Source organism: Lipotes vexillifer, unplaced genomic scaffold (genome assembly GCF_000442215.2).
Source record: "Lipotes vexillifer unplaced genomic scaffold, Lipotes_vexillifer_v1.1 scaffold914, whole genome shotgun sequence".
In the NCBI taxonomy this organism is placed as follows: Eukaryota; Metazoa; Chordata; class Mammalia; order Artiodactyla; family Lipotidae; genus Lipotes; species Lipotes vexillifer.
The window spans coordinates 3,849,865-3,872,745 of record NW_006780388.1 but is presented as its reverse complement, the minus strand read 5'-3'; the positions used below and the strand labels follow the sequence as shown (position 1 = coordinate 3,872,745).

At 58.5% G+C, this 22,881-nt stretch overlaps 3 protein-coding genes across 3 annotated transcripts; 2 read left to right on the top strand and 1 right to left on the bottom strand.

Moving 5' to 3' along the window:
- The first annotated feature begins 755 nt into the window (after positions 1–755).
- On the top strand, positions 756–3,511 carry HAGHL (hydroxyacylglutathione hydrolase like). The gene is made up of 8 exons (XM_007453602.1): positions 756–1,065; positions 1,453–1,517; positions 1,606–1,723; positions 1,803–1,911; positions 1,988–2,091; positions 2,309–2,410; positions 2,707–2,786; positions 3,106–3,511. The coding sequence occupies exons 1-8, from the start codon at positions 961–963 to the stop codon at positions 3,272–3,274; spliced, it is 852 nt and encodes a 283-aa protein (XP_007453664.1). The 5' UTR covers positions 756–960; the 3' UTR covers positions 3,275–3,511.
- Positions 3,512–4,154: 643 nt separating this feature from the next.
- Positions 4,155–10,942, bottom strand: CIAO3 (cytosolic iron-sulfur assembly component 3). Its single transcript, XM_007453601.1, has 11 exons — positions 10,877–10,942; positions 9,774–9,869; positions 8,151–8,294; positions 7,722–7,854; positions 7,029–7,163; positions 6,640–6,758; positions 6,353–6,482; positions 5,845–5,917; positions 5,233–5,370; positions 4,647–4,804; positions 4,155–4,558 (listed from the first exon to the last, which is right to left on the bottom strand). Exons 1-11 carry the CDS (start codon positions 10,940–10,942, stop codon positions 4,320–4,322), a joined length of 1,431 nt encoding a protein of 476 aa, XP_007453663.1. The 3' UTR covers positions 4,155–4,319.
- A 3,145-nt stretch (positions 10,943–14,087) lies between these two features.
- MSLN (mesothelin) lies at positions 14,088–22,461 on the top strand. The gene is made up of 9 exons (XM_007453675.1): positions 14,088–14,195; positions 19,891–19,975; positions 20,572–20,615; positions 20,700–20,790; positions 21,057–21,235; positions 21,327–21,482; positions 21,658–21,800; positions 21,879–22,006; positions 22,328–22,461. Exons 1-9 carry the CDS (start codon positions 14,088–14,090, stop codon positions 22,459–22,461), a joined length of 1,068 nt encoding a protein of 355 aa, XP_007453737.1.
- The last annotated feature ends 420 nt before the right edge of the window (positions 22,462–22,881 follow it).

Below are 22,881 nucleotides of genomic sequence, written 5' to 3'. Positions count from 1 at the left end.
TGGTATGGAGACGCCGCTGCTGTTACTGTTGTCCTCACACAGCGCGCTTTGCTCTATCATGTGGGTTCGCACACTCATTAGGCCCCTACGCTGTGCACTGGACGGGCAGGCAAACAACCTGGACAGATCACTGCACCGCTCAGCCTGACGGAAGCGGGCTCGGACGTCCCAATCCAGGTCCGGGGTACTCACGAGGGCTGTCTCAGCCCGGTGCCAGGAGGGCTTCGCAGAGGAGGCCCCGCAGCGCCGGGCGCGACTGACCAGACGTGCGCGCAGCCCACTTCGGGCACGCACGCGCTCCCTCCCGCGCACGCGCGTGCTTCCTCCCGCGCACGCGTGTGCCCTGTGCACTGTGCGCCGGTTCCCGCGCGCGCAGGTTCCAGGCGGGTCCGGCGGGCCTCAGGGGCGCGGGCCGTTGGGGTCGGCCCAGGTGAGCGGCGCGCTCCGTCCAGGCCCCGTGACCGGCGCCCGAGGCCCGCCTCTGTCCGGCTGTCCTTCAGGCAATCCTTGAGACCAGCTGGCACAGCCCAGCTGGGGTGAGCGGACGACCGGAAAAGGGGGCGGGCCGGGGTCGCGCTGCGGCGGGAGGGCGCCTGGGGAGGGGGCGGAGCCTGGGAGGCAGGCGGGGCCTACTGGGGCAGCGGCGTGGCTGGGGGCGGAGCCGGAAGAGGGCGCGGTTAATCGGGGTGTGTAGCCTGCTGCGCGGGGGCGGGGCCTGCGGCGGGCTGAGTCTTGGTGAGAGACTGGTCCCCCGCAGCTGCAGGTCAACTTAAGCCAGGAGCTTTGGACCTCAAGGGCCCTCGGGAAAGTCCGGGAGCAGGGAATGCGGTTCCTTTCCTGGCCCCCAGCGTGTCTGTGGAGCTGACCCCTCCCACGCACAGCTCTGCCTAGGGTCTGGAGAGGGTAATCCCACCCTGAGGAAGGGGCTCAGGAGGCGCGGGGTGGCTGAGCTCTGCGACCATGAAGGTCAAAGTCATCCCTGTGCTTGAGGACAACTACATGTACCTGGTCATCGAGGAGCACACGCGGGAGGCTGTGGCCGTGGACGTGGCCGTGCCCAAAAGGGTGAGGGCAGCTTTCGGGCGGCGGGAGCACAGCTGTGGGCCCAGGCATCATAGGCCGAGACCGTTAGTCCGCATTCCGAGAGACTTTTCAGACTACGCTGCCGAGACCAGATCCTTCTCCTACTGTCTCATCTCTGGTTATTTGGCGTTTAAGGGTTTTTTGATTATCTTGGGTCTCCTCTGAGGTTAGAGCCGTCTCGGGGCTCCTCTTTTCTTTGCGTATGGTGCCTAACTGTACTGTGTGTGCTGGGCGCTCAGTAATTGTCTGTTGGATCTGCCCTACCCCCAGGCCCGTCCCCTGCCTGGGGCACTGTGCACCCGGGCCTGGCGCCCCAACACAGGCAGCCACCTGGACCACCTGCATCTCCCTAACTCCCATCCCTTTCAGCTGCTGGAGATCGTGGGCCGGGAGGGGGTATCACTGACAACTGTGCTGACCACCCATCACCACTGGTGAGTGCCATCAGGGCGGGCTGAGGCAGGAGGGTGTCACCCCTACCCTACCCTGACCCTATGTGATCCTGCTTCTGCCCACCCACAGGGACCACGCCCGGGGCAACACGGAGCTGGCGAGGCTGCTGCCTGGCCTGGTGGTGCTGGGCGCAGATGAGCGCATCTGTGCGCTGACCCGCAGGCTGGTACATGGCGAGGAGCTGCGGGTGAGCGTGCACTCAGGAGGGGTGAGGAGAGTGCCCTGGGCCCAACCACCTTACAGGCCCACCTGCTCCTCTGCCATAGTTTGGGGCCATCCACGTGCGCTGCCTCCTGACGCCCGGCCACACCTCGGGCCACATGAGCTACTTCCTGTGGGAAGATGAGTGTCTGGACCCACCCGCCGTGTTCTCGGGTACTGGCTGTCCTGCGCCTACCCACCCCACCTCCCTCTGCCCCATTCACCTTCTCTGACACACCCAACTCCCCAGGGGACGCGTTGTCTGTGGCCGGCTGCGGCTCACACCTGGAGACCACAGCTCAGCAGATGTACCACAGCTTGGTGGAGACCCTGGGCACCCTGCCCCCTGAGACAGTGAGCAGCCTGCCCCTTACCCTCTCATGGGGCCCAGCCTCCCTACGTAACCGGTGTGCTCTGCATCTGCCTTATGCCAGGGTTCAGGATGACTGCTTGCCAGCCATGGGGACAGGTGGACCAGGCAAGTGGGGAGGGGCTGGGCCACTGGGGTGAGTGTCTCTGCCCATCTCTGCCTATGGTGGTGCTGTGCACCCCAAGTGCCTTCTTTCTCCAGAAGGTGTTCTGTGGTCACGAGCACACACTGGGCAACCTCGAGTTTGCACAAAAAGTGGAGCCTTGCAACAACCACGTGAAGGCCAAGCTATCGTGGGCCAAGGTGTGACCACTCCTCCCCTCTCAGTGGCAAGGTTGGAGGGTGGGGTAGGACTGGAACCAGGGAGGAACTGCAGGGGAGTCCACCATGACCGACCCAGGTGACCAGACGTGGCTTGGCCCAGGGCATTCTGCCACCCAAGGCTCCCACTGGTGAGGGAGGGGAGCTGGGCAGCCTGCAGGTCTGGCCCATGAATGCCTGCCCTCAGGGTCTAGGCTCAAGCCCCCAGACTGGTGAGCTGAGCCAAGCTGCCTGGAGCTGCCAGACAAGGCTGTGACAAAGGCCTGTGGTCATTCCAGAAGAGGGATGAGGATGATGTGCCCACGGTGCCCTCAACCCTGGGCGAGGAGCTCCTTTACAACCCCTTCCTGAGGGTGGCGTGAGTATTGGCCAGCGTGTGGGCCCTCTTGTGGGGCAGGCTGGGGAGCACACGGCAGGGCATGAGCCAGCGCGTGTCGGGAGGACCTGTGTCCTCCCCAGGGGCCACACTGCTGAACAGGCTGGCACGGGGCCAGACGGTTGTCTTTTGGGCCTCCCTAGCAGTCATTTGGATGCTGAGGAAGGTGTCGGGGGACTGGTTATTGGGCTGTCTGGCAGCAGGGAGAGCCTGCTCTTTAAGTGCCCTCTGACAGTGGCTTCATTTCCACTGCCACGTCCAGCTTGTCCAGCGGTTCCCATCGAACCCCCTCTCCCCACAGAGAGGAGCCTGTGCGCAAGTTCACAGGGAAGGTCGCCCCAGCTGAAGTCCTGGAAGTGCTCTGCAGGGAGCGAGCGAGCTTTGAGCGGGCAGCTGAGCCACTGCAGCCACAGGCCCAGGCACTCCTCGCGCTGCAGTGGGGGCTCTTGAGCATGCCCCGGCCGAAGTGAGCCCTACGTGGGCTGGGCCACACGCCCCTCCTCCCTTGACCCACAGGAGGATCGAGCCTTCCTCAGCCCTGCCCAGCCTTAGAGGGTGGGTGCCCTGGCCCTTCCTGGTGTTGGACACCCGGGGCCCCTCTCTGGGCCACAGTGAGCCCCGAGACCTGGGTGTTTGCAAAGCAGCCTAGTGGAGTGCACAGGGCTCCTAAACTTGAATAAAGCTTTGAAACGCCTCTTTTTTGATGCTGGTAAACACTCTTGAAGAGAAACTGGTTTCAGAGAGAGACCCCTTTACTAGAATTGAGCTTTTCGGGGCCAGGCCTGGTGGGCTGAATGCAATCTGCCCTCCCCTGCCCCTTAAGTGGGGGTCCAGCTGTGGACACAGGACTCAGCCAGAGAGACCACTGAGGCCTGATAGCAAGAGTCCTTCCCACCTGGATTCAGCCCCCAAGACACAGGTTCTCAAGCCCCAGAGACCGCAGCTTCGTCAAACACCTGGTTCTAGGTGGAGGCAGCACCCATCCCAGCTGGGGTCATGGACCAGGTGCCTGTCTCCTGCCAGTGTCCTCTGCTGCCCAGCATGGCAGGGTTCCCCAAGCTCTGCTGTGAGCTTGACCAGCCTGGCAGGTCCAGCCTATCACCACCCTCCACATCGCAGCTTCAGGTGACTCTAGAAATGGGGGATGAGGAACCCCCCCTTTTCTCTCCCTTAAGCTCCCCACAGGATGAGCTGAAACCCTCACAGCTTAGGCCACCACAACCAGGAGGAGTCAGGGCACCTCTAGGGCTCTGGGCCCATGGAGAGGTTCCAGCAGGTGGTGGAACCTCTGGCCCCCTGCAGCAGGGAGTCCAGGCGAGCACAGGTTTGAAGTCACCTTTACTGGCTGGGGGTCCTGAGTCCCATCTCTATGTGGGTCCCAATGTCCCCACATCTCATCCAGCATTTTGGGGGTGTACCCTGGGGTCTTGGGCGACTTCCCTGCTGGAGACTCCACACGCCTTCCTGGGAGTCCTGGTGCTGGCTGTGTTGGGCCGGGTGGATCCTTGAGGCCTCCTACCACCTGATGCTGAGGCTGGAGCCAGCCTTTTCCACCGCGTGGTAGCTTGTGTGCAGCAGGCGGCTGGCCTGCTCTGAGCCCTCGCCCTGCAGCCAGTGCCCATACAGCTCCTGGACTCCAGGCGCGTCTTCTGGTGCCTCGGTCCTGACCATGCTGTATAGCCTCTCAACCTGCTGCAGAAGCTCCCTGCCAGGCATGTCGGGGGCCTTGAGCTGGCCTCCACCATTCAAGCAGCCTGTGGCAGAGAAGGACAGGCAGAAGTGTGGTCAAGGGGAGGGTGTCAGCACACGGGGTCCCAGAGGGCCCACTCTGTCTGCAGCTACCTGCAGGGCAGGCCATGACCTCCACATAGTGGTATGGGCAGCGCCCTCGCTTGAGCTTTTGCACCAGGTTCTGGATGTTGCGGAAGCCGTAGGCCGCAGCGAAGTGCAACAGGACCCGGCCCTCCCTCTCCAGAGTCACCTCTTGGAGGTCCTTGTTCCTGAGGGGACACAGACCAGGCTGTCCACACGGCACGCTCAGGCTTCCTCTCGGGTGGGGGACAGTGATAGGGGAGGGTAGAAAGCTCCCTTCAATGAGTGGGGCAGGTGGCCTCAGCCCCAGCCTTGGTTTCCTGGTCTGTAGAATGGGAACCCCACCTTCCCAAGGTCTGACAAAGGCCCCAGCCCGCCCTCCCTGGAATGGGGACTCATGTTGGGACACACCCTGTGCCAGGAAAACCGTCCTGCCACCATGGGCCTCTGGGGCGCCGGGTCACCGTGCTGTGGGTAGGGGACACTGAGCCCTATGATGAGGAGACCAAGGGCTGGAGAGCTCTGGCCCCTTCACATGAGCCAGAGGGGAGGGCCCAGCTCCTGCCTGGTGCCCCAAGAGGCTGCCCTGCCCCAAGCTCCAGCCCTTCCCACTGACCTCAGGGGTCTGTAGGTGACTTCAGTGACGTGGATTCCAAAGAGCTCCTGGGCTGCATGCCGGAACACGTGCTCCAGGTAGCCCCCCGAGCCCCCACCCTGATGGCTGGTAGGCTCCTGGGCAGATACACTGCTGCACCTGGGGAGGAGGGCATGGCCTCAGGTGGTAGTGGGACTGCTGTCCACCAGGGCTTCTGGGTAACCTCTGTAACTTCTGTCATGTTTGAGAGCACTTGCTTTCTAAGTGGAAGATGAGTCACAGACTCCAGGGCTTTTTGTGGGTGTGTCAGGAGGAGGCTCTGGGGGAAAAGGACTGTCCCCTCCGTCATGTCACCTGTTCTGGGGAGCTCAGACCTGTATGAAGTTGGGGTCAGCTCTAACCATCAGCCAATTGTCCACAGGCCGTCTCGTGAACTCAACCACCTCTGGACACATACCACGGGGTAGATGCAAAACCAACCAGAAGGAAGCCGAGGCAGAGTAGAGGGGGGAGGACAGTGCCTGCCGCTGCCTCGTCCCTTCTGCTGCCCACCAGGACACCTCTGACCCCAAGGTCAAGAGCACCCCAATGCTGGACGAGCTTACTGCCCCTGACATGGCAGGCGCGACGTACAGACTGTCCAGGGGAGCCGACTCCAGCTCTGACAGCGAGACCCCTTCTTCTTCCAGCAGCTTGAGGACTTCTCCTACGATGAGACCACAGCACAGACAGATGCTCTTCAGCTGAATCTCAACAAAAACAGAGACCATGAAAGGTCCCTACCACCTGCATCCCTAGCAACCTGTGAGTGGCCAGACGTCCAGCCCCTGCTCATGAGTGGAGGATGAACCCAGCCAGAGGCAACTCCACTTCTGAAGGGCCTCTCGGTGCTGCAGTGGGGCAGACGTGCCTGACCCTGGGGTGCCTCACAATGCGCCTGGAGTGGGCAGGGCACCGCGTCCCTGGACAGCGACCCTTCCCGGATCGTCTGCCTCCCGGGTGGGCATTCATTTCTCTTTTAAGCATTTGGGAGCCTCTGCAAGGCTGCTCAACTCACAGACGGGGTGACCAACATGAGCCAGGGGGGTTGTGCTGGGTCTTATGCTGGGCACACAGCGCCAGCAGGCTCGGGGCCCTGCACCTGTTGTGATGACACAATCCACATCGCGTGTCTGGTGCTCTTGGCTGAAGAAGTCGGGTCTGGAGGCTTCCAGCTTTTTGTCGTAGCAGGGCATCACCGTCACGTGGTAGATCTTGTCGGGGGTCAAATGCTGTGTGGAGAACATGGCAGTGGTGTAGCTGCCTGGCCCCAGCAGCAAAGGCTGAGGCAGGGGTGACAGCACAGGCACGGCTGGGAGCACAGTTCTGCGTGTGGGTCCGTCCGTGGCCACTGCAGTCTCGGCGCATTTTGTAAGGTGTCCCTGTTACCTGCTGCTGGGAGAAGAAGTCCTTGACCAGGGAGCCCATGACCTGCTGCGGGGACCGGGCGGTGCTGATGTGGGGGAGGAGGACGTTCCCGTGGGTCTTCTCGGCGTAGCAGATCCAACCTGAGGCCAACACAGGGTGGGGGTGGTGGGGGAAGCGGGCAGGGCAGGGGTGTGACTTTCTGGGGTGGACCGACTTGTACAGGAGTTAGGAGCCCACTAAGCCCCCACTCTGCTGTCGCCGATACGTGTCTCAGGTGTCCCTATGATCACCCCTCTGGGAACTGAAGCGACTACAGGTGACCCTCAGGCAGTGCCTGCTGACGAGCCCCTCCCCCAGCACTCCCGTCACCCATGTCCAGCTTTTGACATCGGTCCGCAGCATCAGCATACCTGGGCAGGCGGAAGTCAGCACGGGCAAGGCCTGCTTGGAATAGGCTTGTGCTCGGAATCGCCGCACGAACTCCCGCTGGCTCTCGAGGAGGCTGAAGTTCCTCGAGAAGGTGGTATCAAACACGTAGTGTGCCCCTGCAAGGGAGAACCCACCTCACCCCAAGAAGGATGGCCACAGCCCCAGGCGCTGCCCACCTCGCCCCGGGAGCAGGGCTCTGCCTTCCCGTGGGGCGTCACATGACACGCTGGTGTGCAGACAGCCCGGCATCCTTGGGCCTCTCTTTCTTTGAGCTCGGTGGCTGCCAGGGACCAGGCCAAAGCCTGCATGCCGCCTAGGGCAGCCGCCAGCACCGGGGCTCACCGCACGTCCTCCCAGCCCTGCTCCCAGCACGCAGAGGTCGACCAGCTGATCTGAGCCAGAACCCAACTCAGACCTGGGAGATGTGCCTTGATGGTGATAGTTTAAAAACAATATTAGGAGTGGGTAAATTCCAGACTCGGGGAAGTGCAACATCAGAATTCAGACCGTTTTCTATGAAAAGGCGCTGCTCTCTGTATCAAAACAGAACTTCAAGTTGAAGTCAACCTCAGATAGAGTTTCTGACGCGTTTAAGCCCAGTGATAGCGGGGCATGACGAGCCCCCTGCCAGCTCTCGTGTCCAAGCTGGAGCTCACCCAAGGTTCAGCACCTACCTATTTTTTTAAAGAACGCAGTTAATTTCCTGGCGGTGTCTGTAGGATTCAGCTGAAATCTCACAGCCAGCGATGCTCTGGACTGGGGAGAGACCGAGATGACAACCAGCCTCTGCTGATCAGGCGCCACCATCTGCAAAGCAAGGGACCTGCCGCTCACTCTGTGTGTTTAACAGATTCCAAGCCTAACTCCATCAGGGCGTGTCATTTTTGCAAACATGTAGAACCTAAAGGTTAGGGTTAACACTTCAATGTCAAAATACAAGTAACTGACTGAGATCCCACCGATGAGACCTAAAAACGTCAGGAGTCACTAGGAGACATAGGACAAAGGGCACCAGAAGATGAGCTGCCCTGACAACACGAGTGAGGGATGCTGGGGTTGATGTTGGGTTAGAGTGGCATCCCAAAGACTGTCCCACCGCTCACCTTATTAGCACCTAGAACCTTCCGCAGCTCCTCGTGGCTCTGCTGAGTGATGAGCACGGTCTCTGCCGAAGTGACGCAGCCACTGCACGCCAGGCAGTCGTCCAGCGAGATCTTGGCCCTCTCCAGCTTCTTTGTCCCTCCATCCTGGAAGCACAAGAACCTGGTACCCCAAGGGCCCTCCACATGAGGACGTGGAGCTCTCAGATGATGGGACCCACAGGAAACCTTCATTCTCCGTCTCACAACACTGACAACCAACTACTGGCTTTATGTGCTGTAAGTTCTTAGAAATTAAATATTTATTGCAGAAACATGTATACACGTTCTAGATTTTCATAGTGGCACCAAATTCTAACTTTGGTACAAACTTGTCTGGCACGTCAGATCATATTGAAGAGACTTGCTGCCCGCCAGGGGTGGGAGACGGGCATCAAATCTGCAAAGAAGCAGCTGACTCATCACAGAGGCCCTGGACAGTCGTTGGTCCCCAGGCTGCCCTCACGGGGCTGTGGGGACAGGAAAATGCCCAAGGCCAGGCTCTAAATGGAGGAAGAAGAGAAAGGCAAGGGCAAAGATTAAGGAAGAAAGGACAGAGGGACAAGGAAAGGGGCAGAGGGAGGAGATGGCAGGAGCCTGTAGCCACCTGGGCTGTGCCTGCCCAGTGTCAACACATGGAAGAGTGGGTGAGGGGCACAAGGGGCAGTCACACTGTCAGACTCGGCCAGACATTTGCAGAACTTGGTGTTTAAGCCAGCCTCCAGGCTGGGCAACTCTTCTTAGCTGCAAATGATCCCAGTAGAGCCCCTTCACTCCCTCTGCACACACAGGAGTGGTCTGAGCCAGGGCCAGGCGAGCTTCAGGGGCCCAGAGCGTGACCAGGGGGCTGACAAGACAGGAACTCCCTTCCAGCCCAGATCACTAGGCCTTACTTAGCACCAAAGCCACAATTTGAGCTCAGTGCATTTTCCCTGGTTGGACTGGTCTCAAGGCCAGGCTGTGATGCTGTGCTGAGCAGGGGGCTGATGTGCTTCCGACTTCCCTCCAGATCAACCACTGCTGCTCTGGAGCAGCGCCCACTTGGTCCCTAAAAAGGACCCAGTCTTCTGTGCTGTGCTAGGCTTGGGCGGGACCCGTGGTGTGCTGCTGCGTTACCCTCCTGGGCTGAGTGAACAGTGGCTCTCTCCCTGTGAACTCTGGATCCTGTTGTCTGGCCCTACCGTGAACCATCCTGTGGCTCCTCCCCTGCTTGGGCAGGATCCCCGGGCCAGCGTGCCTGGTGGTGCCTGCGGTCCCTGGGACAGCACAGATGTTCTTGAGAGTCCAAATGGCAAACAGTCGGGGTAAATTTTAACGCCATTGGATTAGGATCTCATCATTGCCAAATTACACAGGAAGTAGGTGTTCCCTAAGAACAAGTGGTCTGGACTAGAAAATCTTACACAATTACAACTCAGAGAGAGAAGGAGAGAGAGAGGGGATGCGAGAACTGCCATATCTGCAAAGAGCTCTCTGCAGAACATATCTGAGAAAGGACTGGTGAGAGGTGCAAGGTCTTGTGGCCCCTGCATTTGTCACTCGACGGAGCAGTGAAACGTGCTTCAGGCCAACCAAGCTGGCACTTACCTGACTGACTTGGAAGTAACTCCCGTCATCTTCGACGTGGATCTTGGCCACGCCACTTCCCGGCCTCTTATCCACCCTCACGGGCTTGATGCAATCCTATACCAGTAAGAAACCCCAACAGGCACCTGAGTGCACAAAGGCGGAAGAAGAGGGGCAGCCTGATGGCCACACCACCACCTGGGACGAAAACTGTACCCTGATTCCGGTCTTCCTGCAGCAGAAGCACTCTTAGCGCTATGGATCTTGTCACTACTTCCCCTACTCACTCACACCTGGTCAGACACTCTGTCCGACCAAGAGTCGCTCTGCAGGTCACAGTCAAGATGGAGGCGGTGCTGACTGGGCCTGCAAGCTAACCTGTCTGCAGACAGCACCAACCCCCACCCTCACCTTCCTCAGCGTAAACGTCTGGCGGGGCACCGTGGCCAGTTTTTCATTGACTGCTGGGAAGAAGCCAAGGGGTCGCTAGGACGCTTGGCCCCGCCCAGTTCCTGGAAGAAAGTTCCTTTCTTTGCCCAACTCCTGGAGTTCTCGCGGTCTCTCTCAACAGGAGCACCTCACTGGCCATCGCATTCCCAAAGGGAACTAGCCCCAGAAAGCCTTGGTGGGAGGCCTGTCCGAGCTCCTCCTGCCGCTGTGCCGGGACCAGCCCCACCCGTTCCTTCTCCTTGGACGGCTTAGCTATGGCCCTCCGAGCCCTGGTCCTGCACGGCTGGTGGCAACTGATAAGCGGGAACACCAGATAAGGGCGGCCGGCTCTCAAGTGCAGCTGTCCTGTCCCCTTTGGGGGCAAGCTCTGTCTTCCCCCCCGGGGGCGACACATACGACGACCACCGCGGTGACTCCAGCGGAGCACCTCCCAAGCCCTCGCAGCGGGGTGGGGCCGTCCCACTCTGTTCACACACAAGGAATTGGCCAGGGAAGCTCGGCAGGGTCTCCCGGGCCCCAAGCTAGGTGAGTCCGGCTGCAGTGGCCGCCCGGGAAGGGGACGCGGAAGCTACGGGGCTGTGCGACCCAGCAGCCCCGCTTCTGAGCCCCTCTCTCAGTGGAGACACTGCGGCGGACGGGGCTCCCCGCGCACGGCCGCCGCCCGGCCCGCCCACCTGAGACGGCGCGATGAAGTCGTCCAGGTCCGTCAGCTGCAAGGCCCCGCTGAAGAGCGACGCCATGGTGCCACACTGCCGAGCGCAGGTGTAGCCAAATGCCACGAAAGGGCTAAGCGGTTCCGCCACGCTGCCGGAAAGCGTCCGCATGGCTCCTGCGCGACTGGCTAAGCAGCCGGGTGTCTGGGAGGCGCGCGCCCCCTCCTGGCGGCCCCGGGCACCTCTCACTCTCCACCCTGCCTGGGCGCCGGCCGGGAGGCAGAGGGGCGGCGGGGCGGCGGGGAGGCGAGGGCGCCTCGCTCGCGGTCCCGGGCTCACCTGCCAGCCAGGTGTGCGGCCCCCGCCGTCTCCGCCCCGAGAGAGGTGCAGCCGACTTGCTTTACTTGGCTCCGGACGCAGCCCAAGAGTCCAGAAGGGCGCCGGGTACGCAGAGACGCCCAGTGTCTGTTGAAAAGAGAAGAAAATGAGAGTGACGGGGATGGGGAGCCGTTCCTCCCGAGGCTGCGGCTTAGTGCAGAGCCCTGGGGTTCTCGGAGAGAGTCCGCGGTTATTTCAAAGACCAGCCTGAGAAAACTCCATTTCCCTGTGAGATTTTACTACCTGAGACAGAACCGCTGCTGGCTGGACTCAGTTCTTGAGTCGTCATGTACAGGTAATGACCACTTTTTATGGGGATTTCCAGAAAACGCCAGTGATGGAGTCTGGCACATCCCCGGGACCCACGTGGGCCCAGCCCTGAAGGTGCTTTGGCAGGATCAGCCCCAGAATACCCCGAGGGCACGGCATGATCTCACATGCTGGGGGCCCATCCCAGCCTGTGCTCTTCCTGGGGTTCTTGTTCTGATGTGGGCTCTACCGGGTGATTCCTCACCTACCTGCGGGTTAACTGTGACGTCCAGGTGCCTGAGGCCCAGGTGTTGGTGCTGCCTCCTCCAGCACCTGCTGCCTCTCCTCTTGGCTCTCAGGATGGGAACTTCCTTCTCAGCAGTGAGAGGGGCTTTCACCAGCGGCTGTACCTGGTGGGCTTCCAGGCCCCAGCACCCGCCATCCTGGCAATATCTGACTAAAGTCTGGGTTACGATGCCTGAAATCTCAACATTCTCACTCATTATTAGAACCAGACAAATACAAAATAAACTTAGTTTCACTGCAGTGCCCCAGAGAACGTTTACAAAAAATGTGTGAGGATAATAAGTGCTGTTGGGATCAGGCCAGGATGAGGGTCAGTTAGGCTGGGGTGATGGAGAGGGTTTGTAGCATAGGGGGCTCTGGCTGAGGCTGGGGGACAAAGGAGGGCTCTTCTAATGCTGGAGGGGGACAGTTTGCGTGTAGATATGCAGGGCGGTTTCCATCTCTCTCCCCCAGAACCAGTGGAGCAAAGGTGGGAGCTAGTCAAAAGATGGAAACAGCCCAAATGACCATCGGCAGATGCGGATAAAGGAATGTGGTCCATCCACATCATGGACTATCATTCAGCTATAGAAGGATGAAGCACTGACACACTGTAATGTAGACGAACCCTGAAAACACTGTGTCTAGTGAGAGAGCCAGACACATATGCCACTACTGTGTGATTCCACTTATGTGAAATGTGCAGAACAGGCAGGCCCATAGAGACAGGAAGTAGATTAGAGTTACCAAGGCCTTGGGAAGGAGTTTCAGTTTGGGATGATGAAAAAGTTTTGAAAATAGATAGTGGTGATGATTGCACAACATTGTGAATGTAACTCTCGCCACCGAATTGTACACTTAAAAATGGTTACAATGCCCAATTTTGTTGTATATATTTTAACACAGTTTTAAAATTAATAATGTAATATGTTAAAAACCATTGAATCGCACACTTTATTTATTTATTTAATAATTTTATTTGTTTATGGCTGCTTTGGGTTTTCATTGCTGCCTGCGGGCTTTCTCTAGTTGTGGCGAGCGGGGGCTACTCTTCGTTGCGGTGTGCGGGTTTCTCATTGGGGTGGCTTCTCTTGTTGCAGAGCACAGGCTCTAGGTGCGCGGGCTTCAGTAGTTGTGGCTCTCGGGCTCTAGAGCACGGACTCAGTAGTTGTGGCACACGGGCTTAGTTGCTCTGCGGCATGTGGGATCTTCCTGGACCAGGGCTCAAACCCATGTCTCCTGAATTGGCAGGTGGATTCTTAACCACTGCACCACCAGGGAAGTCCCTGCTATTGATTTTTTTTTTTTACTTTTTTATTTTTGGTTGCATTGGGTCTTTGTTGTTGCACGGTGTGCGGGCTTCTCACAGCGGTGGCTTCTAGTTGTGGCACGCGGGCTCAGTAGTTGTGGCACACAGGCTTAGTTGCTCCACGGCATGGGACCTTCCCGGACCAGGGCTCGAACCCGTGTCCCCTACATTGGCAGGCGGATTCTTTGTTTTTGTTTTTGTTTTTTTTGCGGTATGCGGGCCTCTCACTGTTGTGGCCTCTTCCGTTGTGGAGCACAGGCTCCGGACGCGCAGCCTCAGCGGCCATGGCTCACGGGCCCAGCCGCTCCGTGGCATGTGGGATCTTCCCGGACCGGGGCACGAACCCGTGTCCCCTGCATCGGCAGGCAGACTCTCAACCACTGCGCCACCAGGGAAGCCCTTGCTATTGATTTTTAAATCAATCTTATTGTGGTACAGTTTATGCACAATAAAGGCATCCATTTAAAGGGTACAGTCCAAAGAGCTTTGGTGGTTACACACATCCGTGAAATCTCCACCCCAGTCAAGACAGAACATTTCCATCAGCCTCAAAAGATTCCTCACTGTTACTCCTGAGAACAGGAATCCTGAGTTTTAGTGAAGCTGCCTGGCCCCGGCAACCAGTGATGTGCTTTCTGTCATGAGGGATTCGTTTGCAATTTAACATTTTTATAGAAACAGAATCATACATTATGTACCCTTGGATATCTGCCCCTTTTCACTCAGCATAATGATGTTGAAGTTCATCCTTTTCCCCCCAAGTATGAGTAGTCTGTTCCCTCTTATTGCTGACCAGTAGGTCAGCATATGAATAATACCATATTTCGTTTGTCCATTGGTCTACTGATGGAAATTTGTTTTTCCCCATTTTTGGCTATTGTGAATAGAGTTGCTATGAATATTCACGTACGAGACTTTGTGTGCACATCCAGGTTTATTTCTCTGGAGGGATTACTTAGGAGGGGAATGGCTAAGTTGTATGGTTAGGAGTATACCTAACTTCTTTAGAAAATGCCGGATCCAGGTGGAAAATGGTGGCAGCAGCTGGATCCTGGGTTTCTGGGCTGCGAGGTTCGTTCCCGGCTGCAGCTGGAGCAGCCTGTGTCTAGTGGTGCCATGGTGAGGAGGGCTCAGCTCGCATGTGGAAGGCCTCACCTACTTTGTGGTGCTTCCCGGGGTGGGAGTGAGCACGCTGAACGTCTTCCTGAAGCACCACGGAGAGGAGGAGAGACCTGAGTTCATCATCTACCCGCATCTCCGCATCAGGTCTAAGCCCTTTCCCTGGGGAGATGGTAACCATACCCTATTCCATAATCCTCATGTGAATTCACTTCCAACTGGCCATGAAGATGAATAAAGAGAACCTGGACCACTACCCAGTGGGGACCACAGCACTGGTTTGGACCATTACTCTGTACGCATGGACCAGAAAAGTGTATGGGACCTTAAGCTCACCTTCTTGTATCCAGTGATGACCATTATACTGATCTTCTGTCGCTTTACTTATGGCAGGAGATGGCTTTAATAAATAACTTAGTCAAGGGACTTCCCTGGCAGTCCAGTGGTTAGGACTCTGTGCTTCCATTGCCAGGGGCCTTTGTTCGACCCCTGGTCGGGGGACTAAGACCCCACAAGCTGCATGGCATGGCCAAACAAAAACAAAAAATGCCCAGCAGAAATTCCCGCACTACCTTGTGCTCCCACCACCAGGTGTGAGTCCCACTGCCCCGCGCCCAAGACACACTTTCCTTGTCAGACCCTTTAAGTGTCCTCGTTCTGGCGGGTGTGTCTTGTGGGGGGTTTGATCTGCATCTCCCTAGTGAGTTGGGCATCTTTTCATGTGCTTATCGGCCATTCACACGTCTTCTTTTATGAACTGTCTGTTCAGATCTTTGGCCTGTCTTTTAAAAACAGCTTTCCTGAGAAAGAATTCCCACACCATGCAACTTACCCACTTAAAGCGTACAATTCAACGTTGTTCCTTTAACCTGAATTATCGAACACCAAATGGCTTTGGAATTTAGCTTTTGCTTCTGACCTGATAGTGTTCCTTTTTTTAAAATAAATTTATTTATTTATTTGGCTGTGTTGGGTCTTCGTTGCTGTGCATGGCTTTCTCTAGTTGCGGCGAGCGGGGGCTATTCTTCGTTGTGGTGCACAGGCTTCTCATTGCGGTGGCTTCTCTTGTTGTGGAGCACGGGCTGTAGGCGTGCAGGCTCAGTAGTTGTGGCGCACAAGTTTAGCTGCTCCGCGGCACGTGGGATCTTCCCGGACCAGGGATCAAACCTGTGTGCCCTTCATTGGCAGGCAGATTCTTAGCCACTGTACCACCAGGGAAGTCCCCTGATAGTGTTTCTTAACGAAGGCAACCTAAAATTACAAGGGAAAACAGAGCTTACACGCAAAACACGTACTGCGTGACCATCATTTTAGCAACAAAAGTAACGTGTTTCATACGCCTCCTGTGCCATCAAAGTTAAAACAGGACGCGAACTGTCCATTCCCACCCACATTGCAGCCTCTGTGTCTTTTGGGCTCAAACTGCAGTTCCTGCAAGTGGGCACAGAGGAACCTTCCATCCACATCTCAAAATTCATTTAACTGTGCAATTGGGGGGCCCCACCTAAACCTCAGTTGGAAGTGATTGATCCTGATTGATCCGGGACACACCTGGCAGGTGTGTCCAGGCCATCTAGTGAATTTTTAAATTCCAGATTTTGTATTTTTCATTTCTAAAATTTCCTATTTGGTTTTTTTCCTACTTCTGCATTCATGAGAACCCATTTTTCCATGACCTCATTGTCTGGTAATTCTAATACTGTCTTACCGTGGCCTCAGCAGATTCTTTTCCCTGGAGAATGGGTCACAGTCTCCCAGCTTTCCCTGTGCCGAGCAGTTTTTGATTTCATCATGAACATTGTGACTGTTTTGTTGTGAAGACACTGCATTCTGTTATATTCCTACAAAGACTGTTGCTGCTTCTGTTTGGGCAGGCAATGAACTTGGTCATACTTGAACTGTGACCTCTGCCACTCCCAAAGAGTGCAGAGCTCAGTCTCGGCCAGTTTGTCATTCGAGCTGTCTGCCTTGCACACACATGATTCAGGGGTCGGCAAGAGGCGTGGGTAGAGTTGGTACACAGAATTTGGGGCCCCCTCCTCTGGCTCTCTCCTTTTCAGAGTTCTCCACACGCTCTCTGCTGTCTGGTTATTCTGGGCTCCTTCCTTTGGCTCTTTCGGCCAGAAAGATGGTGGGATTTCTGCTGGTGTCTGAGGACCGCACACCACAAAGCCACACCCACAAAGGGAAATCCACGCTGGCATCTTCCATCAAGTATCAATTCCCGTCCAAAATCTGGCTTTTTTCCTTCACTCCCCAGAGCTCTCAGGGAACTGTTTTTTTAAATATTTTGTCCAGAATTTTTCAGTTGTTATCTATGGACAGGACGTTTTTTTTTTTTTAAAGGCACTTACTCTTTCTGTGAGTTGGTTCTTGTACCTGGCAGCCTTCCTGAATTCTGTACTAATTAGCATTTGGCTCAACTGTACATAATAGAAAACCCAGCCCACGGAGAGAGGTCAGAGACCGGACAGATTCCACACAGGGAATTCCTATTCACAAAAGTATAGAAGGGCAGGGGGGCGGGGTGGGGGGATCTAGGGAGCCACCAGGGACTCTGGCTCCAGGGGCACACACAAAGGCTGTGGTGCCAGGATCCGCATGCGGACACTGGCATCTGGCCAGCACAAAGGTAGCCTCCACCTCCCATCTGGGAGACGGCCAGTGCCTGGGCAGGTGAACTCCCGCAGCCCCCCACCTGACCACTGCACCACCATGCCAACCGGAGCCTGGAACGAGTCAGGGAGTCACATCCTGCTGACTGGGGTGGAGACCCTCAGGGCACCAGCCCTGGGTGGGTGGAGACGGGGACCACGCCCTTGCCTTGCCCTGCAATTGTGGCCTCTCTTCCGCACTGAACCTCTGTTGTACCACCTGAGAAGGGAGAGTAAGACCCCACGAGGTGAGGCCTTGGCTCCACACACATGCCTGGTACCTGACGGTCAGCCCGCTCGGAGCTCCCATGACTGCCCAGGGAGGGAGAGGCAGAGGTGGCTCCCCCCCACCCCCCGCCCCACCTCCTGAAGCCCCTCCCCAGGTCTCCACCCACGCATTCCTATGGCCTGAGTTCTGCTGGCCTGAGCCTTGGTTGTTTCCCTTGACAGACCCCAGAGGCTCCCACCTCTTGCCCTCCTGCTTCCCAGTTGAGGAAACCGAATCAGAAGACGCGCAGAACCTTGGCCTCATCTGTGTGGGGTGGGGTCATGATGGAGGGCATGCTGGGGGAGGTGAGGGAGGGGACACCTCCTTCAGTACCTCCAGCCAAGCAGCTCTGGGTGGGAGCAGGGATTAGGTGGAGGCTGGTACTGGGACCCAAACAAGCAGGCTGGGGGAGGTAGGGCAGCCCCCACCCCTGCCCACCATATGGATTCCTCCACCCTAGTCCTCACTGCACTTGGGGAGCAGCGAGGACAAGCTCCCCTGGCCTCAGAGGGCTGTGCCCTCGGTCAGCTTTACCCTTGCCCCAGCTGCTCCTGACATGCTGTGTGACCCCAGGCTAGCCACACAGCATCTCTGTGCTTGGGGAAGACTAAATGACCCTGCATCGAAGACCCTAAACCTGTGATCCGTGCCCCTTCCCGCTCTCACCAGACAGGCCTGAGGCTGGCAGGGAATGTGGTCTGACTTCATTTGCCACCACTTGAGGGCCAGACCTTGGGGACCGAAGTTGGGCTGGGGTGGGTGAGACAGGTGGGGCAGGAGAGAGCTTCATCCAGTGTCCTGCAGCTGCACACCTGCTGAAGGCTGTGAGCTCATGGTTCTTAGGCTCAGGGTTGGAGCTGGGCATTCCTCTGTCACTGACACGGCTGCCTCTACCTCACATGCCACTCTGATGAGCTTGTGGTCCACTCAGACCCCAGACCTCACATGCTAGCAGGTAGGCCCACCCCCAGGTCCTGGGCAGGGCTCGAATCACCTGCTCCAGCATGTGCCAGCATCTCTGCAGGGCCCAGCATGCAGTAGGCACCCAGGGAGTGTGCAGGTGGTTAATGAGTGACAGATGATCAGGTGGACATTGGTCTTGAAGGACTCAGGGTTGGAGATGGGGCCATCCCAGGTACCAGAAAGGGAAGCATCCGAGCAGCCTTGTACAGGGAGACAGAGCATGGTGAGGGGACTGTTTCCTTGTCACACAAATATGCGTGCCCTGGACTGCCTGAAACAGACGTGACTCTGGCAGGTCACACTTGGGCCACTCTGGAAGCTGCAGCCCTAAGACAGCTGAGGTGCCTCTGTGGCCCCAACCCGGCCTATCTGGGGGTAGGAGGTGTGAAGGTTGCAGATTCTAGGGCCCACGGTGGGCTGCAGGGGTTCTGAGGGAGCCCCTACCTGGGGTGCAAGGGGTCCCTGGTTACACGGGGCTGGGGTGGGGGCTGAGGGGAGACGGCAGGGGGAGGCATAGTTCCTGCCTGGCCTTACCCACCCCGGGGGCAGAGCCCCACTCAACCGCCTCTTTTCTGTTCTGGGGGCCTGGTAGGGGAGGGGAGCTCTCCAGGACACTCCCCGCAGGCTGGGCTCTTTGCCCTGCTGAAAGGGGTTGCTGAAGCATAAGCGTGCCACCCCACCCACCCACCGCCAATTTCTGTGCCCTCCCCCCCACACACCAATTTCTGAGCCAGGGGTGGGGCCGACACAGGCCTGGGTGGAGGTTTGGGGGAGGGGATGGTTCCATTCCACCAGCCCTAGGTGGCCTCTGGCTCCAGGCCTCCCTGGGAGGGGCAGGTGTGGAAGGCAGTTTGGTCTCCTGCAGGCCCCTATCTACTCGGGGACAATATTCTGTGGGGAGCGGCTCCCCACCCACCTGCCACCCACACTGGTCCACAGGCCCCAAACCCCACTTCAGAGAGCACACGGGGGTCTTCCCAGAATGCCCACCCACTGCCCCACCCTAAGGGCTGGCAGGTGGGAAGGGGTATCACCCTTTGTTGTTGTTTATTTTTGGCCATGCCACATGGCATATGGGATCTCAGTTCCCTGACCAGGGATTGAACCTGGGCCATGGTAGTGAGAGCCCGCAGTCCTAACTGCTAGGCTACCAGGGAACTCCCTCTGGTACTGCCCAGGCCTCTGCTTTGGGAGCGACCTCAGAAGGGAAAGCAGTGGGCTGGTGGACCTTGCCGGCCTTGTCCACCTGGCAGGGCCCTGGGTTTGCGCAGGGCCCTGGGTTTGCATAAAGCCCAGCACCTGCGGCTGTGGGTGGGAGGGGAGGGTGGCCACGCTGCAGGGTGAGGGGTCGCTCAGCCTGACGCCCAGACCAGAACTGCTCATCTCCCCTGTTTTGAGTGGGGGAAACAGGCCAGCCAGAGCCAGAGGCGGTCCTGCCTCCTCGAATGAAACTCTCCTGCCCTGTCCTGCACTGCCCTGCCCTGCAGGGAGAGAAGACAGGCGCCAGCTGTTGGCTGCCCGCTGGGGCCCTCACAGCTGGGGGCCAGGCTGACTCAGACCTGAGTCTGAGGGCTGAGGGGCCAGTTTCCCGGAGGGGGCGGAGCAGGCTTGCTGGTTGGTTCTGAGAGAAGGGCCAGCGGCAGCACAGACACTGCTGTGGAGGCCTGTGAAGGTTCCACCCGGGAGGCCTCTGGGGCCTGAGGCCGCTGCAGCCCCCCAAGGCCCCTCACTGGCCTGGGGCAGTCATGGGTCGGGGGACATGGTGGGGGTGGGGAAGCAGGGGGGACATCAGAGTGGCTGTCCTCCACAGACTGTGGCCTTGCAGACTGCTCCACCCCGCCTGGGGTCCTGTGGGACTCCCACCCACGGCAGCCTCTTGCTTCTTCTCTGCCTCTGTGAGTCGTGAGGGCGGGTTGCCGCAAAACGCTGGTGTGCAGAGAGCACAGAGGGCAGCCGAGGGTCCTCAGGGGTTCGGGGCCTTAGGAAAGGCTCTACCTGCTCAACACGTCCTCTCCGGCTGTGGGCAGTGCCCCCCAGCCCCTTCCCGGGCAGGTGTCCCGAGTCCTGGGCAGGTGCCCCTGATTCCAGAGAAGTGTCCTGAAGCTCGGCAGGTGCCTTGAGTCCCAGGCAGGCTGTTAGCCTTGTCTCTGTCCCCCGAGGTGACTGTGTCTGGCACCCCTACTGCACCACAGTGCCCTGTGGGGTTGGAGGCAGAGGCAGGGTGGTGATGGGGTGGTTGGGGCCAAACTGAGGGTGCCCATGGGACAGGTTTCTGCCTGCCCTGAGCAGAGGGGCCCCAGGAGGAGGATGCGGGAGGCCTGTGCTCCCTGGTTCGGTGTCATGGGCCGTGACACCATAGGGTGAGGGGCCTAACCCTCTGCTTCCACACCCATGGAGTGTGCACGGGGCTGGAAGGGGCCGGCTTTGCCTCCTTCCTACCCTGGGTGGAGCCCCTGCCATCCCCTCGAGCCTGGTGTCCCTTCCCCTGCAGGGTGGGTGCTACCTTCCAGGGCCCAGGCTGCAGATACGGAACTGGTAAGGCCCCTCTGGGGAATCAGGGGAGGGTTTTCTGGCCCTGGGTGGGGGTCCTTGGAAGCCAGGACACTGCTCTGTTCTCAGGGTGTCGTGACCCCATGGCTGCAACGGGACCTGTCCTGGCAGCGGCCTGAGGTGACCGTCATCCTTCTGAGGGCCCAGCGGTGCACAGAGAGTGAGCACGGTGCCCAGCTGCGTTGCGAGACTGGGATGGGGAGCTAGCATTGTTAGGTCTCACCTGTCCACACCTGTAGCCCTTCCTAGCCACTCAACTCATTCAATCATGACAATGCAGGAGAGTGAACAAAATTGCTCCATTTTGCTGATGAGTAAACTGAGGTCTGGAGAGTCATGTGGTGCCCAGGGTCTCAGCGTGGGTGCAGAAGGAAGAGGAGGTTGACAGGAGATGTCCAGCCCCCAGCCCACTGCCTGCCCCTGCAGAGAAGGTCTGCCCCCTGGGGCGGAAGGCCCAAGTTTTGGACAAAAACCTTGTCTTCTACGAGGAGTGGGAGCTGGAGGCTTGTGTGGACGGAGCCCTGCTGGCCGCTCAGATGGACCAGGTGAACCTGGTGCCCTTCACCTACCAGCAGCTGCAGATTTTCAAGCGCAAATTGGACGAGGTAGTCCAGGACTCCCGCCTGCCTGCTGTAGCACAGTTTTCCCAGCTGCCCAGGGAGTGGCGGCAGCCCTCACAGTCCCTTCCCCCGGAAGTTCTACCCACAGGGGTACCCTGAGTCCCTGATCCAGCACCTGGGGTACTTCGTCCTTTGGGTGACCCCCGAGGACATCCACAAGTGGAATGTGACTTCCCTGGAGACCGTGCAATCTCTGCTCAAAGTCAGCAAAGGGCATGGGATGGATGCTCAGGTGACTGGCTGCGGAGGTGGGGAGGGGAAGGCACAGGGTTTGAGGTTGGGCAGGCCTGGGGGGCACAGAGTGTGAGGTGGTACAGGCCTGGAGGTTGCACAGGGTGTGAGGTTGTGCAGGCCCCAGGGGATATGTCTCTTCCTGCTCCACGCCACTGAGTGGCCTCCTCCCGCAGGTGGCCGCCCTCATTGCCCGCCATGTAGGGGGAGGGGGCCAGCTGGACAAGGCCACACTGGACACCCTGGACACCTTCCCTGCTACCTATCTGTGCCTCCTCAGCCCTGAGCAGCGGGACTTCATGCAGCTCAACATTGCTTGGTGAGTCCTGGGGTCTGTCAGGTGTGGTGGATGTGCTGTGCTCCAAGCTCACTGCCCAGCCTTATGCTGCCTCCTCAGGGCGACCAGGCCCCAGGACCTGGACACATGCAGCCCATGGCAGATGGCTGTCCTCTACCCCAAGGCCCGCATCGCCTTCCAGAACATGAGCGGGTCTGAATACTTCACAAGGATCAAGCCCTACCTGGGTGAGCCCGGGAGGACATGGGGGGCGTGATCCCTGAGGCTCCCCCTCTCATTGGGCAGCCCGCTGGTGGTGTGACTGGTGGTCAATGTGCCCTCCATCCCTCCAAGTGTGTGTAGGCTGAGACCCTGTGAGTTCTGGGCACCCCCAGCCTATCTTCCAACCCAGAGGGTCAGGTGGTCACCAGGCAAACCAGGGGCCCAGGAATTTCTTAGGAAAAGGGACTCTTGGTAAAGGAAGTGGCTTCTGGTAGCCTGTTGTCAGAGGGTGAGACTGGGGGTTGCTGCAAGGTCTCACACTTGGGGGCCCCTCTCCCCGTGGGCAGGTGGGGCCCCCATGGAGGACCTGCGGGTTCTCAGTCAGCAGAACATAAACATGGACGTGGCACTGACCACGTGTGGTCAGGCCACACAGCCGGCCCACCACCTGCCTCCCACTGCCGGTCACTGGCGCACCTAAGCCAGCTTGGCCTTGACGACTTTCTGGCACTGGGAGGGCAGTGGGTGCTGCAGCAGGGGGTCCAGGTTGGCCCTGAGCACACAGCTGCCCAGGCAGGACTTGAGCTGCACGCAGTCGTAGTGCACCAGGAAGAGGTCATCGTGCAGCGTGGCTGCAGTGATGTTGCCAGGGATGCAGGGTCTCCCTGTGGCAAGGTGGAGTGCGGGTGTTGAGGACCCAGCTGGTCAGCACTGCTGCTGACTTTGGGCCCCACCTCACTCCTAACCTTGACCCTTCCCAAGCTTGACTCCTAGCCAAAAACTTGGCCTGGACCAGACTGACTCAACCCTGACCTTGGTCTCAACTCTCAGTCCAGCCCCACCAGACTCTGACCACTCCCCTCAACCTGGACAGAGACCCTGGGCCAAGCTCAGGAGGTCC